Source organism: Oxyura jamaicensis, chromosome 13 (genome assembly GCF_011077185.1).
Source record: "Oxyura jamaicensis isolate SHBP4307 breed ruddy duck chromosome 13, BPBGC_Ojam_1.0, whole genome shotgun sequence".
In the NCBI taxonomy this organism is placed as follows: Eukaryota; Metazoa; Chordata; class Aves; order Anseriformes; family Anatidae; genus Oxyura; species Oxyura jamaicensis.
In genome coordinates this window covers 13536308-13552635 of record NC_048905.1, presented here as the reverse complement: position 1 = coordinate 13552635, position 16328 = coordinate 13536308, and the positions used below count along the sequence as shown (strand labels likewise).

Sequence of the window (16328 nt, the reverse complement as noted above, 5' to 3'; positions counted from 1 at the left end):
AACTCACCCCCCCCCCCATTTCAGCCTCTCGCTTTCTCCATCTTTGTCCTCTCCTTTCTCTCTCGCCCCCGTTCTGCACGCCCACGCGCGCGGGTGCACATTTCGGCGCAGGCTGCCCTGCGGTGCGGGGCTGCGGGGCTGGAGCAAGTTTCCATGCCTACAGACGGACATAGCTCCACACCCGACACCCGGCGCCCCGCCAGCAGGCTCGGGCACCCCGCTCCCGAGACAACCCCGCGGTGCACGGGGCTCTCTCCGAGCTGCTCCGAGGGGAGCGCGGCCACGCACCCCACATTTACACGGCAGCTCCGAAAAGAGGCACCGAAACCGAACCCGAGGCACACGCCTGCTTTTTGTGCTCCCGTTTTGTAACCTGCCACGCACTGAGACACGCAGCATCCCTCTGCCCAGCACTGAGGACATGGACGGTGCTGGGACCAGTGCCCTGCTCCACCCTGGGGTGCTCAGTGCCCCCCAGCACCACCCCGGCAGGCGTTCCCTGCACACGGATCCGTCCGGGCAGGCACCGCGCGGTGACACCCGCACCCACCGAGCTGAGCTGAGCCCTCCCAGCTCAACGTGGGGCACTCACACACCCGGCTGGGACAGGGGATGGGGTGGGAGAACTCCAGCTCTGGCTGGGGTTTCTCCGGGGGCTGCCGGGCGGGCTGGGTCTCCCGCGGGACTTGTCAAACCCCGGTGAATCCGTGCAGGGAAATTCCCCAAAGGAATCGGAGGGGCGCCCGCCGCTTGGGCTTCCCTCCTCGGCTGTCCCGTCCCTCCTCCCAGCTGGGGAAGTTGCCGAAGGAGCCGGCAGCCTCCTCTTTCAGGAGCTGCTTTTCTCTAAGAGCATCAGCCGCCCCCTTCCCCAGCCTGAGCCCGAAATGTGCTGCCGGGGGAGCTGCACCCATCGACCGGCACCCGAACTCAGGAAGGGACGGAGCTGGCACGGCTGGGGGACCCCTTCCTAACCTCGGTCCCCCCGCTGCTCCCCGGTGCCTTTTCATCATCCTTCCCCGGATCCATCCCTTCGCAGCCCCACCGAGGCTCTGCCCCAGCCGGGACACAGCCCCGAGCAGCCGGGGCGCATCCAAGCCCCGTCTCCAACTTACTTGCCCAGTTCCTCAAAGAGCTGGTACTCCTCGGTGAAGCGGTTGCAGGTGATGGTGGCCATCCCGAGGGGCTTGGGAACGCTCCCTCCCGGTGCGGAGTTCGGGGCAAGCAGCTCTCCTCTCGCTCCCTCCCTCTCCGTGTGCTCCCGGGGCTCTCTCCTCGCCGAGGTAAATAAGGGAATATGTTTGATTGACAAGCCCGGAGATAATGATGAGGGCAATTTGTCTTCTCAGCCTCACAAGCCTTCGTCAGCATCCCCGTCCCCATGGCGACCACCGCTGCCAGGAACGCCCTGCTTCTGTTGCCTGGGCAACCGCATCCCAAACCCGCCGCCCGCCCTGGGGACCGCGGCCCCGATGGGGGACCCGGCCCCGGGGGCTGCCCGGGGGTCCCCCGACCTCTGCGGGGACACGGGGGGGAAGGGGGGGGCAAATCCAAAACGCCAACCCCGAAGGCAAATTGAAGGACGTGGCGGTGGCAGGATAACTGGGGCAAAAAGGGTTTCCATGGAAACCTGGGTTTCCATGCTGCAGGAGGATGCTGTCGCCCCAGCAACTGCTCCCCCCCCCCCCAAAAAAAAAAAAATAATTAAAATTAAAAAAATAATAATAATCCAGGCCCTGCTGGTGCCCTGCAGCAGCATCCCTGGGGGGCTGCGGGGGGCGGGGGGGGGGACGGGCTGGTGCAGAGGATGGAGCAGAAGTGTGTCAGGAGAAGGCAGCGAAACCATGGCAGGTCCCCAGGTCCCCAAAGCGCCCCGCCAGCAGCAGGGTCCCCCGGGGGGGCCTGGCCCCGATCGCCGGCACCCGGGGGTCACCCCCTCTGCGGGGAGAGCGGCTTGGCCTGAAACACGCCACAAGGGGAGCCCTTGGTTTAAAAAAGGGGGGAAAAAAATGAAAAAGGGCAATAAAAGTGGAGTAACGAGAGCCGAGGCCTCGGGGGAGAGGTTTCCCCCTAAGCACGCCTTGCTGCCGGCACCTCCGACTCCAGATTTGCAGCTGCCCGGTTTCTGCCCCCCGTTTGGGCTTTTAGCCCATTTCTGGTCATTTTTGGAGGAGGAGAAGGGCCCCGGCAGCGGGGGCTCACGGCGGCCGCGGAAGGCGTTGCTTTGGGCAGGCGAGGCCGATGTAGTTCCCCTCCGGGGAACTGTAGGGTTAAAAGGAAAAGAAAAGGCTCTAACCAGACAAAAATAGGGAGAAATCTCTGAGAGGAGAGAGAGAGGAGGAGCGGGGAGAGGGAGAGAAGAAAGGAGGTGGAAGTGGAGGAGGACAGCAAGTGGCTGAGTGAGGAAGAGGAGGGGGAGGAGGAGAAAGGTCTAATGGCTTTTCCATTAATTGCACCGTTACCCGCTGCCGTCCCCACCTTCGTGTCCCCGCATCCAGCCGCGTGGCCGGGACACGGGGACAGGGACAGGGACCCCGGGGACAGCGGGATAGGGACAGGGAGCAGCACTCGCCCCGATGCCTGCATGCTGGTGTGGGTGTGCTGTCCCTGTCGGGGGCTTTGTCCCCAAGGGGAGGGACGGACCCCGGTGCAGAAGGCAGCCTCCTGCGCCCCCCGTCCCAGCAAAGCCCCCCGAGGTGTGCAGGGTTTGTGGGCTTCGTGCAGCCCGGCACAGACGGGGCTCTCCAGGAAGGGTTTCTCCCTTGCCGGCCTCCTCTCTGTTTGTTTTTTTTTTCCCTTTTTATCAGCATTTTTCCCTCTTTGAGGAGAGGAGGAGCTGGGTTTCTCAGTGCAGAGCATATTCAGCGTTGAAATTCTCCCACCCGTACCCGCCGTGCGCCGAGCCCCGTCCCTGGGCGCAGCGCGAGGCCGAGCCATGGCTTCGGGTGGGACGCTCCTGCTCCGGGCTGGGAGCTGGCACGGGGGTCCCTGGGCCCAGGGGATAAGGGAAAACCCCAGCCCTGTCCCTCAGGATCCTCCTCAGACACCTCTCCATGGCCGACATCTCTCCCAGCCAGCTGGAGCCAGGCTGCCCCAAAATCTGCTCCTTGGCAGCCCTTGACACGCAGGCACCGGGCTGCTCTTCTGCTGCCGTGCTGGGCTCTGGCCGCCTGATGGAGACCTTCATCCCCAGAGGCTCCTCGCCATCGCCTCTCCCGAAGTGCCTCCCGCTCTCCCCAAGCTCTGCCTGCCGATACCCAGTGTCTGCATCCTGCCCAAGAGAGCGTGGTCTGACTCGGGATCACGCAGCAAACCCCACGCGTGTGGGCTCAGCAGCAGCCCCACGGGGCTCAGGAGGACCAGCGAGCCCCCGGGGGGGCTGCAGCAGCCCCCCCTGCACCCCTAACAGCCCCCAGCAGCGTCTCACAGGCGCCGCGAGCGGACTGCATGCCGCAGAGATCCCAAAATTACTGGGACGGTTTCACACGCAAGCTGGGGTCTGGGGGATGCTCGGTGGCTGTCCTCTGGGAAGCTGAAGTCTCGGTTATTTTTAGGAAGGGATTATAAATACCGCGCTAAGGAGAGCTGATTTACATTTAGGGTTGTGTTTGCAAACGTGCCCTGTCCCTGCGGGCCCCAGCGCTCACACCAGCGGCAACACAGAAACTGCTTTTGGTGGGACGGGGGGTCCCCAGGGCCAGCTTTTCCCTGACACCAGGGTCTGGCGTGAGGCGCTGCCCTTTGCCCACAGCAAGCGGTGCCCAGGGTGCCGGCTGTCCTCCCGTCTGGGCAGGCTGCTGAGATGTCCAGCTCGCTCAGGTTGAAGGGGTCTGTGGGGCTGGAGGGGCTCCGAGGTGCACCCATCCCGCCTGATCCATCCCATGCCCAGCTCCATTTCATCCCCACCCCATCCCACCCCATCCCATGAGCTGTGGTGGGATGGGGATGAGAGGATGCTGAAATGAAGCTCACCAGCTGCTCACCCGCTGTTCTCCAGCCCCGTTACCCAAACTCGAGCTCCCGGGGGCAAATTCTGCACAGCAGCCAAGCTCTGGGAGGGTGCTGGCGGGGCTGAGACGCGGCAGGGCTGGAGACGTGGGGAAGGACAAGCGCTCTCCTGGGTGCTCTCAGTGAGGGACAACAACTCTCTCCCAACACCCAGAGGCTTTTTCTGCCTACTTCTCCTCTTTTCAGGGACTAGCACTTTCCTTCAGATGCTTCTTTTTGTTAAAATTCAGAATTCAACTTTTTTTAAAAAAAAAAGAGAACCCGGACCTAAAACTCTGGCTCGACTGACTGCGCGAAACCGGCACCGGCCCAGGAGATCAGAAACTGGAAACGAGACAAGACCAGGCGAACATTTTTCATGGAGATATTAGTAAAACTGAAGGGAGAAAAAAAAAAAAATCAAACACATTTTCATGGAAATTTCCATTTTTGACCAAAAAAATAAAAAAATAAAAGAAGGACTAAACTTGGACGCGTTTACATAAATATGGAAATGAAAGCCGTTCCTCGCACCTCGCCGCCGCCCCAGGGCCAGCCCCGCTCCCTCTGCCTGCTCCCCCCTGGCCCCGCAGCCCTGTGCCGGGACCCCGGGGGGACCTCAGCCCCTGCGTGCTGAGCACTGAGCACCCTCCTCCGGCAAGGCTGCGGTTTATATTTGGCAACCACTCACCAGGAGGCTTTGCCAAATGGCAGCCGGCGCTGCAGCCGCGCTGCTGGTGGGCACGGGCTTGGTGATGTCCCAACAGAGAGCACCTCGCTAAGCGAGCTGGGGATGGAGAGGGGGCACCGTGGGGCTGGTGGGGGAGCTGAGCCCCCCGCGAAGCCCGTCCCTGGTCCTGCTTCAGGGGACGTGCCCACGGAGCCAGCAACACGGCGACGGGGACGCGAGGAGCGGCTGGGACGGGCGCACCGACAGCCAGGCTCCGGCTTTGCAAACTCCTTCCCGTCCCCGCAAGGAGAGGGCCTCCTGTATTATGCCTTGCTGTCAGCTTTTTTTTTTTTTTTTTCTTTGTTTCTATAGAAAATCCCAATTCCCCCAAATAATCCAGCTAAGAGTAAAAAAAAAAAAAAAAGAAAATACAAACGTGTCATTGCATTCTCTTCCCGTCCCCGTCCCTCTCTCACACGCAGGGCTTGAAAGCGCACTGAAAGGTATTCAGTGTGCACGCTGCCAATTGTCACATCTTTCAATGACAGATTTTAAATGAATGTTATTTTGCAAGGGAGAGAGAGGGAAAAAAAAAAAAAAAGAAAAAAAAAAAAGCCCACACTGCTCATCCAAGAGCTGACAAGTCCTAACGGGCCTCATTTTCCAGAGACAAAAATAACTATTTTCAAAATTCACAGCAGGGCCTTCGCCTACACACGCTGCACCAAGAGAAACCTGTGGGGAGAAATGTAAAACACATTGTGTAAATGGAAATGCACCATGCATCCAAAACGCTTTTAAAGCTATTTACCCTCTTTCATCCAAGCCAGCTCCCATCTGAGCGCACGTCCGCGCGCTCGCACCCTGCGGAACGCGCGGGGGCACGGCGCTTTGCTCGCTGCCCGCGCTCCTGCGCTGCCTGGCCCCGCACCAAGGCATGGGCTGGAGCCCCTCGGTGGGCAGATGGGGGGTCCCCCCGTGTGGGCATCGCCGGGGGCGCGGGGTCCGACCACGGTGAGGGGACGTGGTGACAGCTCCGGCGTCCCTGGGGTGGCTGCAGCAGAGGCAGCAAGAGACGGGGGGCAGGGGGATGCGCCTTCCCCGTGTCCCCGTGGTTGCACGTCTTGTGGAGCAGTGCGAATTGCCTCGGCATGGACCTTCCTGAGATCTTTTTGTCCTGGGTTCATATATTCAGCTGGTGGAGGATGCTCGGGGAGGAACTGAGGGGTGCCTGCTGCCAGGTGGCTGCGGGGTCTGGTCAGAGCTGGGATGAACCTGAGCCATGTGAAGCCTGCCAGAGCTTGGGACAAGCCTGCCTCCCACGTGTGGGGCCGTGCCGAGCCATTTGTCCTCTGTGTGCATCAGGGGGCCACTTCCAGCCACGTCCCTGTGGGCCACAGCCCCGGGGCTGCTCCTGGCCACCCCAAACCAGAGCAGAGGAGCTGCGGCCCCGCACGAGGTCCCCGTGGCAGCAAGGCTGAGCCCAGCCCTGGTGGTCCCAGGTCTGACCTCCCTGGTCAGGAGTCCGTCCTTCTGCTGGGAAGGAAAACGGGGAAAATCGGTAGTGGTGGGTTAGGGAAAGCCCTGGCAACTCAAGAGCAAAGCAGACAGCTGCTTGGCAGCACGTAGGAAGCCAGCAACATGTATCTACAGCGGAACGCGGAGGGAAACGTGCAGCCAGAGCAGCCGAGGCCGGCGGCACCTCCACCTCGTGCTGCTGCCATGGCCAACACTTACAGCTTGCAATTGCCTGCACCAGCCCCCCAGAAAACACGCCCTGCTTCGGAAGGGGCTGTGCACAGCTCAGCCTTGAGTCTCATCACCCATCCTCACCCACCAGCCCACCCACCCTCCCTGCGGCTGGTGGGCCGGCCGGAGGGCAGCATGGTGGAGGCAGCAGAGGAGAGCAGGAGGCTGCTGAGCACCCCCGGGACGTCCCTCTCCCTCCATCCCACCCCACGGCGCTGCCAGCTCCCCCCGAGCCGGGCTGCACCGATGCTGGGGAGCCCCCGGTCAGATGCGGTTGGACATGAGCCTGGTGTTCAGCTTGCGGAAGAAGGAGCGCAGCTTGCAGATCTTGCACTTCTTCTTCTTACTCCGACTCTTGGGGGGTTCCCGGCCCCCTTCCCACTCGTCCACATCGTCCTCGCCGGCCCAAGGCCCCCAGGCGCCGCCGTTGAAGTCCGGGTGGGCGCGGGGGTTCTCGGCGGGGTACCGCACCGGGATGGCCGTCCGGTTGTAGTAGGCCAGCCGCCGCAGGAGGGCCCTGACGACGTCCGGGCGCTGCTCCGAGAGGTCGTAGCGCTCGTAGGGGTCGGCGGTGATGTTGAAGAGCCACACGGACTTCCTCGGGCCGTCGGTGAGCCGCTCCAGGTTCCACCAGCTGCCCGGGAAGTTGGTCAGCGTCTGCGGGGGGATCCAGTCGCTGTAGCCCGGGTCGCCGGTGAGGAGCTTCCACTCCCCGACGCGGATGGAGGCCTGCACGGCCGTGTTCCAGATGCCGAAGCCGTCCTCCAAGGAGCCGTACTTGGCGTGGTTGTAGAGGGGGTCGATGTTGTGCAGGATTTCGGTCCGCGGCGACTCCTTCCCCTCGCTGATGGCGGGCCAGACGTTGTAGCCGTCCAGGCCCGGGACGTTGCTCAGGTTGCCCCTGGCCAGGCTCACCAGGGTCGGGTACCAGTCCGTGATGTGCACCAGCGCCCAGCTGGTCCGGCGCTTGCGCTTGATCAGAGGGCTGTGCACAAAACCGATGCCGCGGACGCCCCCTTCCCAGTACGTCCCTTTCCGTCCCCGCAGCGGCCAGTTGCTGCCCCCGGAGAAGGTCTGCCCGCCGTTGTCTGTGGAGAACACGATCACGCTGTTGTCGTAATAACCGTACTTCTTGAGGGCCCAGGTGATGTTCTTCACCGCCTCGTCCATGCAGGTGACCATGGCGGCGTACTTGCGGCGGGCGACGTTGCCCATGGAGCGGTAGCGGTAGATGTACTCCTTGGGCGACTGCAGAGGGGTGTGCACGGCCTGGAAGGCCACGTAGATGAAGATGGGCTCCCTGGGGCTGTGGGACGCCAGGATCTTGCTGACACGCTGGGCGTAGAGGAAGGTGGAGTACTTCCCGCTCTGGTCCCACGCCACGTCCTCCCCCTCGTGCAGGTCGTAGCCGCAGACGCCCGGCCCGTCGCAGTTGTCGTAGGTGTAGTAGTCCACGTTGCCCGTCAGGGAGCCCAGGAAGGTGTCGAAGCCCCGGCGGGTGGGCAGGCACTCCTTCTTGTAGAAGCCGAGGTGCCACTTGCCCACCATGTGCGTGGAGTAGCCGGCCTCCTGCAGCTTCTGGGGCAGGGTGACCTGGTCGAGGGGCAGGCAGTTGGGCTGCCGGGGGCGGATGATGGAGTGCTGCAGCCCTGTGTGGATCTGGTACCTGCCGGGGGAGAGCCAAGAGGGATCGGTGGCGGAGGGGAGCAGTGCTGGGTGACGGCGCTTTGTCCTACGGAGACCCCAAAGGCGTGCGGCTCTCCGTGACACCCAGCCCAACCCCGTGGGATGAGCTCCGTGCCACAGCAGGGAACTCCTTATGCACACAAAAAAAAAAGAGCGTGTGTGTGTGCACATGATCAGGAGACATCGCAAAGGTACGCTGGGCTCCTGTCCCTTCAAAATCGGGATGCCACCAGCATTGCCCCGCTGCTGCCAGCCTGGTGGAGTTGTTGGGCTCTTTGCCAGGAGAAGCAGGAGCTGCTCAGCAATCCCAAAGGGTTTGCAGTGCCCCAGCTGCGTGCAGATCCCCGTCCTCCCCTGCTCTGCCCTGCCCTGGCCCGTGCGGCACCGAACGAGCAGAGGGAAAAGCAGGGCCTGAGGGAGAGGCAGCAGCCACCGGGGAGGAAAAGCCTTCCACCCCACAGCCCAGCAGCAAATGGTCAGGGGGTGGGACGGGCTGCCCAGGGAGGTGGCGGGGTCACCGTCCCTGGGGGTGTTCAGGGGAAGGCTGGACATGGTGCTTAGGGACATGGTTTGGTGGTGACGTGGGTGGTGGGGGGATGGTTGGACTAGATGATCTTGGAGGGCTTTTCCAACCCGAATTATTCTGTGATTCTATGAGTCCCCATGGGCCAACGTGAGAGCAAACCAACCCAGAGACTGGGCACCCCGGTGTCGCCCACGTGGGACCACCCTGGGGACACCTTCCCTGCCACCAGAGACCCTCGTGGCCACAGAGCGCCTTCTCCCAACGTGACTTTGGTTCCCAGCCGCATCTGCATTGTGGCCTTGGTGACCCGCCACGTGCTGTTATTAAACCAGACCCCCAAAAAATCAACTTTTCACCCCCGGAACCAGCCAGACCCCTTTCCCTAGCGGACCTCCAGCACATACCCACACTCTGGGCCATCTGCCTTGCAGCTCAAACCTCATGGGGCTCAGGGACAGAAGGGGACCCGTGGGGCAGCGGGGGGTGCACGGGGCTTACCGTCCGGTTATCAGCTGGCTCCTGGAGGGCGTGCAGATGGGCTGGATGTAGTAGTTCTCCAGCTTCACGCCCTCGGCTGCCAGCCTGTCCAGGGTGGGCGTCTGGATGTCGGAGCCGTGGTACCCGACGTCGTGGTAGCCCTGGTCGTCGGTCAGGATGAAGATGATGTGCGGCGGCCGGGCGAAGGCGGGAGGCAGCGACTTCTCCAGGGGGCCTGTGGGCACGTCGGCCACCAAGCCGGGCTTCATCCAGTCCCAGGACAAGTAGCCAAAGCTCAGCAGGCTGACCAGCGAGAAGCCCGTGAGGGCGTACACAGCCATCCTGAGCAGGGGGTGCCGCCTGCCTACGGGCGCTACTGTGCCGGCATCGCCCCAGGGCCGCGCAGGGTGCCCGCTCCTCCGAGAGCCCCCCACCTAGGGGCTGCCCCCCGCGGCCCCTGCGGGAGGAGCTGCCATGGAGGCACACACACAAAGAGAGAAATCCGCCGTGCTGGGTCGCGTTCAGTCAAAAGCAAGCAAGCATCGCGGTGCTGTGAGCGGGCACGCGATTCCCCACAGCCCCACGGCTACTCACGAAGCGTCCCGAGCGCCACGAGCGCTGGCTGCCTTTCTTTGCGCTCTCTTCCTGGTGTTTCTTTTGAAAGCAGCACAGAAAAAAAACCTCGCCGGAGAGAGCGGCTGGCTTCTCCCGGCTCGCTCAGGACGAGGCGATCCTGCTCCTTGTGCTTTCGCAGAAGAGGGTGCTAAAGTTCAAGCCCAGAGGTGCTGGGCTCCCGTCCTCACCCCTCGGGGAAGAGCCGCCGTCTCCTTTTCTCACCGTCCTCTCCCAAAGCGTTTCTTGGCAAGCCCTCACCACCATGATCTTTTTCCCCTTATTCTTTTTTTTTTTTTTCCTCCTGTTTTTCCCTCCCTCTTTTCCTCTCTGCTCACCCGGCTCCTTTCGGCCAGCCCCGAAGTCTTTCCCAACTGTGTGAAGAGCTCTGGAAACTCGGGCTCAGCGCGGCGGGGAGGGCAGGCGAGACGCCCGGAGCCGTGCGGGGTCCGAGGGCAGCGGGACGCAGCCCGTGACCGCACTGCAGGGGGACGAGGAGAGCCCCCACATCTGCCGGGCCGTGGGCGAAGCGGCCAGGTTTATGGGGAGCCGCAGGCTCGGCCCCTCCCCGCTTGCTCAGCAACTCCAGGAAAAAAAAGCTGGGAAGACCCGAGCCAGCAGGGTCCTAAGCGTGGCTGCGCGCCTCGCCGCAGCTCAGCCCCGGGACGTGCAGCTCACGGACCCCGTGCCCGCAGCCCCCCGGGCCCCCCGGCACCCATCCAGCCCCATGGGGACGGCCGCCTACGGGGCCAGGACCACCACGCTGGGCAAAGCGGGGTGGGGGGGCTGCAAAAACTTTATGGGGTGGAAGAAAGCCGCCCCAGGGCATGCTGAGCACTACGGGGAGGAGGGTCTGCTTTGGGGAAACTGAGGCAGAGAGGGGCCATTCGGACTGGCCGTGGCCACTGCTAGCCCGGGGAAGGGGGTTGGTGTGAAACCGGGACCCTGCCTGACCTGGCACGGGGGGGCGGGGGGGGGGATTCTGGCAGCACAACCCCACACGTGTTCCCCCACCCCTCGTGGAGCCGGGAGGTGAGCCCAGGGAGATGCGGGGGGGACATTTGGGCACACGCACGTGTCCGGATGGGGACCCGAGGGTCCCCAGCACACGGGACACCCCAGCACACCCCCTCCCAAGCCACTGCCTGGCTTTAGGACCGCAGGGCTGCAGCGGCGGGGGCTCGGCGGGGGCTTTGGGATGGCTCAGCCACACAGCTCTGCTCGCAGGAGCCGCGCAGCCAGATGGCTCCCCTCTGCGGCCCCCCCCCCCCCCCTGGGTCCCCTTCCCTCCGCTCCCCTCTGCGGGCCCCCCACCGCTGCCCCATCCCCCTGGCTTCCCTCTGCCAGGCCCCTCCACGTCCCCTCCCTGCGTCCCCTGCCCTGGGCTCTCCATTGGGATCTCCGGTGGGCCCCCCCGTGTCCCTGGGTACCCTTTCCTTGGGCTCTCCTCCTGTGTCCCCCCACCACGTCCCCCCACTGGGCTCCCCCCCACTCTGCCCCAGCCGCTGTCCTTCTCCTGATGCCCTCAGCCCCCCCCGAGCCCCCCATCTCCCCACATCCCATACCAGCCTGCCCCACGGGGACCACCAAGGAGAGGGACGGGAAGGTGCTGCAGGGGCTCCCCGCTTCCGTGGGCTGGGGGGACCCGAAGGAAAGGAGGGTGGGCTTCTCCCTCCTGGCTTCAGGCAACAGGCAGAGGGAACAGGGACAGGGACAGGGACAGGGACAGGGCCTGTCCCAGCTGTGCACAAGACTTGCCATTCCCTGCTGGCAAAAACCCCTGCTCGCTCGGAGCGGTGCTGCAGGGCTGGGTCAAACCCTGTGGCAAGGCTTGATCAATCCCTGGGGGTTAATCACGCTTTCCTTCCACCCGCTCCTCTTCTCCCTTCCCCACCCTCCTCCCCAGCGCTCCCCTGACCTCTTCAGCATTGAAAATCTCCCTCCTCGCAGAAAAACCTGGGCCTGACTGCAGGGGGAGAGGGCTGGGTTCACAAAGGAGGTGCCCCTGGTGCCAGGGTCCCATTTGCTCCACCGATTTTCCCCACGGGCCCCAGCAGCCGGGGTCGGGGGCCCTGCCCCTACCTCTCCGTGCCCCCCCGGAGCCACCAGGAGCTGCGGGACACGCGGAGCATCCCAACGTGCAGCCCTATTCTCGTGGCTCCCCGCAAACCTCGGGTCACGGGCAGGGTTACAGGCAGGGACTGCGATCCCAGCTCCTTCCAAACACTCAATAACAGTTGGTTTGGATGAGTTTCTCTCGGAAACATTCAAACCCAGTGCCTTCCCTGCCACAGCCAGCCTGCTTCCACTTAGCAAACGCGGCTGTTCTACGCTCTTTGTTTATAACAGAGCTGGAAATTAATGGCAGGCTGTTACCCAATGCTTTTCTCTGCGCGCTGCCATTGCTAACCCCTCCAGACCACGCGGGGAAGGTTTTGCAGCACCCGCTGAATCGCGGATCGGAGGGGGGATTATTGGAGGTGTTGGGGCTGAGAGGCACCGGCCAGCCTGCACGTGGCACGGGAAGGGTTTGTGGCAGAGCTGGGGCTGGGGGAGCGAGCCCACGTGTGACAGCACCTGGGGACACAGCGGAGGGCTGGGAGGGACGTGCGGGAGGGGAAAGGCAGGCAGGGATGGACCGGTGTCACGGCTGCTGCAGCCCCGTGGTGGGTCACATCCTGCTCATGCTTTCAGCAGAGGAAGCACCAGCTGGAAAATTCACCTGGAGTTTAAGCTGCTGCTGATGGCTCAGAGGGTTGAGGGATGGGAAGGAGCCGGCAGCACGGACACGGGCACCTGGTGGCACGGAGAGGGGACCTCCTGTGCAGCCGGCCCAGGGAAATCACTGGTGGGTCCGAGCTGGCCTCAGCTCTAGGGAAGAAGCCGGGGGTAACTCAGCTCGGGGAGGTTTTCCAAGAGCCCAAGGCCCTGCTGGCAGAGCGCACAAACACCGAACTTGTCGGCAGGGACCCTGCTTTGAGGGCTCGGGTGGGAGAAGTGTCCCAGGGGACACAGCCTGGAGCCTCCTCCAGGAAACAACGACAAGGGGAACAGCGGTGAGAGCCATCGGGGGAGCTCTCGAGAGCCCAGGAGACACAGCAGGAAAGGTACCCTCAGACCAGCCCTGCTGGAATCATTCGAAACGGAGGGATGAGCGAGGAGGAGGAGGAGGAGAGAGAGGAAGAAGCGTGACGGAGGCTGGGGAAGGAATGACAGCTCTGGAGGCTGGGGGTCAGGCACTTTTAGCCAGCTGCGAGGCTGCTCCGCGGATGATTAATGCAAGGTCTATGCATGGAAAAAGCTCTCCGGGCCTGTAGCCACCCCTCCCGACCTCCCTGAAATCGGGGCAGCCACTTGTCCGGCCTCGCTCGGAGATGTCTCAAGAGCCAGGAGCTCCCTCGGAGAGCTCCGGCGTTGCACAACGGGGAGGCTTCCCCTGGCAGCTGGCCTGGCTGCATCTGCTGAGCGAGCTGGCGGTACGCAGCCCAGCCCACCGCCGCTGCCTGCCTCCGTCCTGCCTCTTCCCCGAGCACAAACACCCCTGCTGCCCCCCCTGCACCCACAGCCACCTCCCGACCCGACCCGGGGTGCCCGAGGCCATGGGGAGCCCCACGGGTGCTCCTATGGGGCTGGCGGCAGCTCCACGGGCACAGCATCCTCCGCCTGCTCACGGGGACAGGCAGCATCCCATGCCCCAAGGACGTATTTCCACACCCCTGCAGACTCAGGCTCATTTTTGGTGCTTTTTAGCCTGGTGGAAGGGTGCCGGGTGCTCTCCTGCCACCGCCAGGAGCCGAGGCGCTGAGCCTGGAGCAACGTCCCGGCCGTTTTTCCCCGTGTCCCTGCAGCTGGCACGGCAGCTCGCATTTGCACAGCTGTTTCTCTAACCAAATATTTGAACATTAGCTCTTTTTTTCTTTTTTCCATTATTAATTTTATGTGGCCTGGGGCAAGAATTAAAATAATCACGGCCTTTCCTGCTGCTTCTCCCCACTGCCCCCCGGCTCTGCCCGCACTTGTGCTTTGGCTCCCAGGGCGTTTGCTGCGCGCCGGGTTATGCAAACAGGCTGCACACACTTCTCCACGGCCACGATTTACCGTGAGGGCCACACAGCAGTTTCAAACTAAGCCTCAAATCCCCCCTCCCACCCCCCCCCCTTTTTTTTTATCCCCTACCTTTTCTTTATTTTTTAACCCTTCCCGGGGCCGGAGCCCCTTCAGCCCTCAATACCGCCTTTCTCTCGCCAGTCAATGAGGCATTATGAGCAGGGGAATTATTGAAAGCAGAACTCCCAGGCTTTACAATGGGAGCTCTGTGCGAGGCAAATATTGCACAATCTGCCTGCACGCCGCGGGCTCGCTGCCCTTCCCCCTCGGCAGCCCCGCTCCCGGCTCACGCCTCGGCCCCCGGCCCTCCAAAACGAGCCCTCGGAGCGAGAAAGAGGAAAGGTTTTTAATAAATCCCCTCTCTCCTCCTTCGGAGCAAGGCTTTGACCTAACAGGGCATCGGGGGCCGTGCCTGGCCTCAGAAAACACGGCCCGGCGCTGCCGTCTCTCAGATGTTTAAGGGTTTCCGCTCTCCCCGGCCAACGGGTGATGCGTTTGCTTTTTTATTGGCGTGATGAAAGAGTCGAGGCAAGTCTGGAAAAGAAGCGAGCGGTCCCGAGAAAGGAGAGAGCTTGTTATTTTGTCTAGAGGAGGGGAAAAAAGGATCAGAGGGCGGCACGGCCGGGAGATTTGGGGGCTCGGTGGGAGCGAGGCCAGGGGGTTGGAAGCCAGAGCTCTCCCGTGAGCTGCTTTGCAAAGAGAAAACCTCAGAAGTGTTCGGCTGTCGGGAGAGGGGTGTCAATAAAGAGCCCTCTGAGAGAGGGGTAAGAGGTTTCCAACAGCTGCTGCCCTGCGGGGAGCCCTTTTCTTGCTTGCTGGGGAGCTGGCAGGGGACAGGGCTGGGGCCAAACCATCGACCTGGGGAGCCTCGGAGAGGCCCTGATGGTCCTGCTGTTGGCCAGGGGACGGATCACGCTCCTGCCCTTGTCCCTTCCCTGCCTCTTTGCTCCTCTTGTGTCCAGTCACCCAGGGGACCTTCCCCAAATCTGCACCGGCTCCTGCTTATGCAGCCCTCGGCATCGCTAACGCCACGGGGATGGCTGCAGCCACAGCCCGCGGGGAGCAGCAGGGCACAGAGGGGTCCCTGCGGGACAGCATGGGCCGTGGCAGGGCTCAGCGGCACTTTGGATCTTGTTTTGGAACCCCATGGCCTTCTTCAGTGCCCTGCCTGCCTCCATGCCACCGGAGCAGTCGAAATTCACCATCATCGAGACACGCTTGAAGCCTCAGCACAGCATTAAAGCCTTTTCTAACGCCAACCCCGGCCTCTCGCACACATGTTGGGCTTGGCCAGGGCTTGTTCCTGATCAAAACACTGCTGCTCCCCTTGCTCCTGAAACGAGAAATAAAAGCCTTAAATCCGAGTCAGCTTGTCTCGGGGTAAGGAATTTTTCTTCCATTTTTGGTCCCCGATGGCACATTTCAATGATTCTGCGAATTCTCTCGTGAAACGAGTTACACACATTCCTGCTCCTGTTTGCTTTCTTCCTTCCCCTTCCTCCGGCAGCCCCCAGCCCCTCGGCTCCTCTCCTTGCTCCAACGTTCGTCCCCTCGGCTCACCCCAGCGCTCGGTGAGCCGCAGCTCGCCGCCTTCTCCTCTCCTCTGCTCCCCTCCCGACTGCCGTGCTCGCTTTGAGGAGCTGACGAGCTGGAGAGGAGCCCGCGGGTTTGGCACTGCTCCTTCCTTCCCATGCCTTATGGCTTGCTTTCCACAGCGCCTGGGCGCTCTCCCTCCTCGTTCTGCCCCAGGCACCAGTTTCCAGACCCCAAATCCCCCCCCCCCCCCCCCCCATGAGCAAGGTGCCCCCCGTTGCCGCTTCCCAGCCCCAGGTCTCGCTGGGGAGGCCCCAGCTGATGGGAAGCAGACCTGGAGGTGGGGAACATCCCTGTGTGGGTCAGTTTGGGATGGAAAGCTAGAGGTCCCTGTGGGCAGGTGGGTTTGTGCCTTGTCCCGTCAGCTCCCGTGGCTCAAGCTCCTTGGGTAGATGCTGCGTTCCCCCTGCCACCCTCCAGAAGGGAGAAGCTTCACCTACCAGAATAAACCCCCCAAAAACAGCAGCTCCCTTGCCTCCAAGGGCCCCCTTTGAAGCCGAGAAGGTCCCGACGCGGCGGAAGGAAGGGTTTAAGCATTTAGCATAGCTGGTTTCTGGCAGCGCTGCCGCCTGACCCCGACGCTGGCTTTCCCAACCTATTGCTTTTGGACTCCCCCACCTTCATTCCTGACACGGCTTGCCGTGGGATACACAGAAGCTCCTCACTCCTCAAAGCATGCGAGGCGGTGGCTCCTGCCTCCCCCTGGCTCGCTAAGAAGGAGCGATTCTTCCCGGCACCGCCTGGGCACAGCCGGGGGCACCTCCGTCCCCAGCACTCCCTGCTCCCCTCCCCAGCTCCTGAGGGCTGGGCAGCCCCTGGATCCATCCTTTCCTTTCCCTTCCATCTCCCCTTCCAGGTTCAGGCTCTTCAAAGGCTGCGGAGGGTTTGGGCTGGCAGGAGATGCGAGGGCTGGCAGCAGGATGC

At 62.8% G+C, this 16328-nt stretch overlaps 2 protein-coding genes and 1 long non-coding RNA gene across 6 annotated transcripts in view; 1 reads left to right on the top strand and 2 right to left on the bottom strand.

Moving 5' to 3' along the window:
- Positions 1-1472, bottom strand: part of CAMK2A (calcium/calmodulin dependent protein kinase II alpha) — a 25259-nt gene extending 23787 nt beyond the window's left edge. Inside the window, exon 1 of one of the 4 annotated variants that reach the window (XM_035338673.1) lies at positions 1113-1472. In XM_035338673.1, coding sequence (XP_035194564.1) covers positions 1113-1174 — 62 coding nt within the window. In that variant the 5' untranslated portion in view covers positions 1175-1472. The remainder of the gene's footprint in view (positions 1-1112) is intronic. The other 3 variants (XM_035338672.1, XM_035338675.1, XM_035338674.1) reach the window with 3 other exon arrangements.
- LOC118173794 overlaps positions 1-9423 on the top strand; it is a 26296-nt gene extending 16873 nt beyond the window's left edge. The window contains exon 3 of the long non-coding RNA XR_004754394.1: positions 9411-9423. This is a non-coding gene — a long non-coding RNA (uncharacterized LOC118173794). The remainder of the gene's footprint in view (positions 1-9410) is intronic.
- Positions 6561-10288, bottom strand: ARSI (arylsulfatase family member I). Its single transcript, XM_035338671.1, has 2 exons — positions 9114-10288; positions 6561-8069 (listed from the first exon to the last, which is right to left on the bottom strand). The coding sequence occupies exons 1-2, from the start codon at positions 9431-9433 to the stop codon at positions 6668-6670; spliced, it is 1722 nt and encodes a 573-aa protein (XP_035194562.1). The 5' UTR covers positions 9434-10288; the 3' UTR covers positions 6561-6667.
- Between the last annotated feature and the right edge of the window lie 6040 nt (positions 10289-16328).

Excerpts from the sequence above, each read along its gene's own strand:
- ARSI (XM_035338671.1), bottom strand. The coding sequence starts at position 9,433 with ATGGCTGTGTACGCCCTCACGGGCTTCTCGCTGGTCAGCCTGCTGAGC. Across the intron at positions 8,070-9,113 it reads AGCCAGCTGATAACCGGACG|GTACCAGATCCACACAGGGC; the intron begins GTAAGCCCCGTG and ends CTCCCCCGGCAG.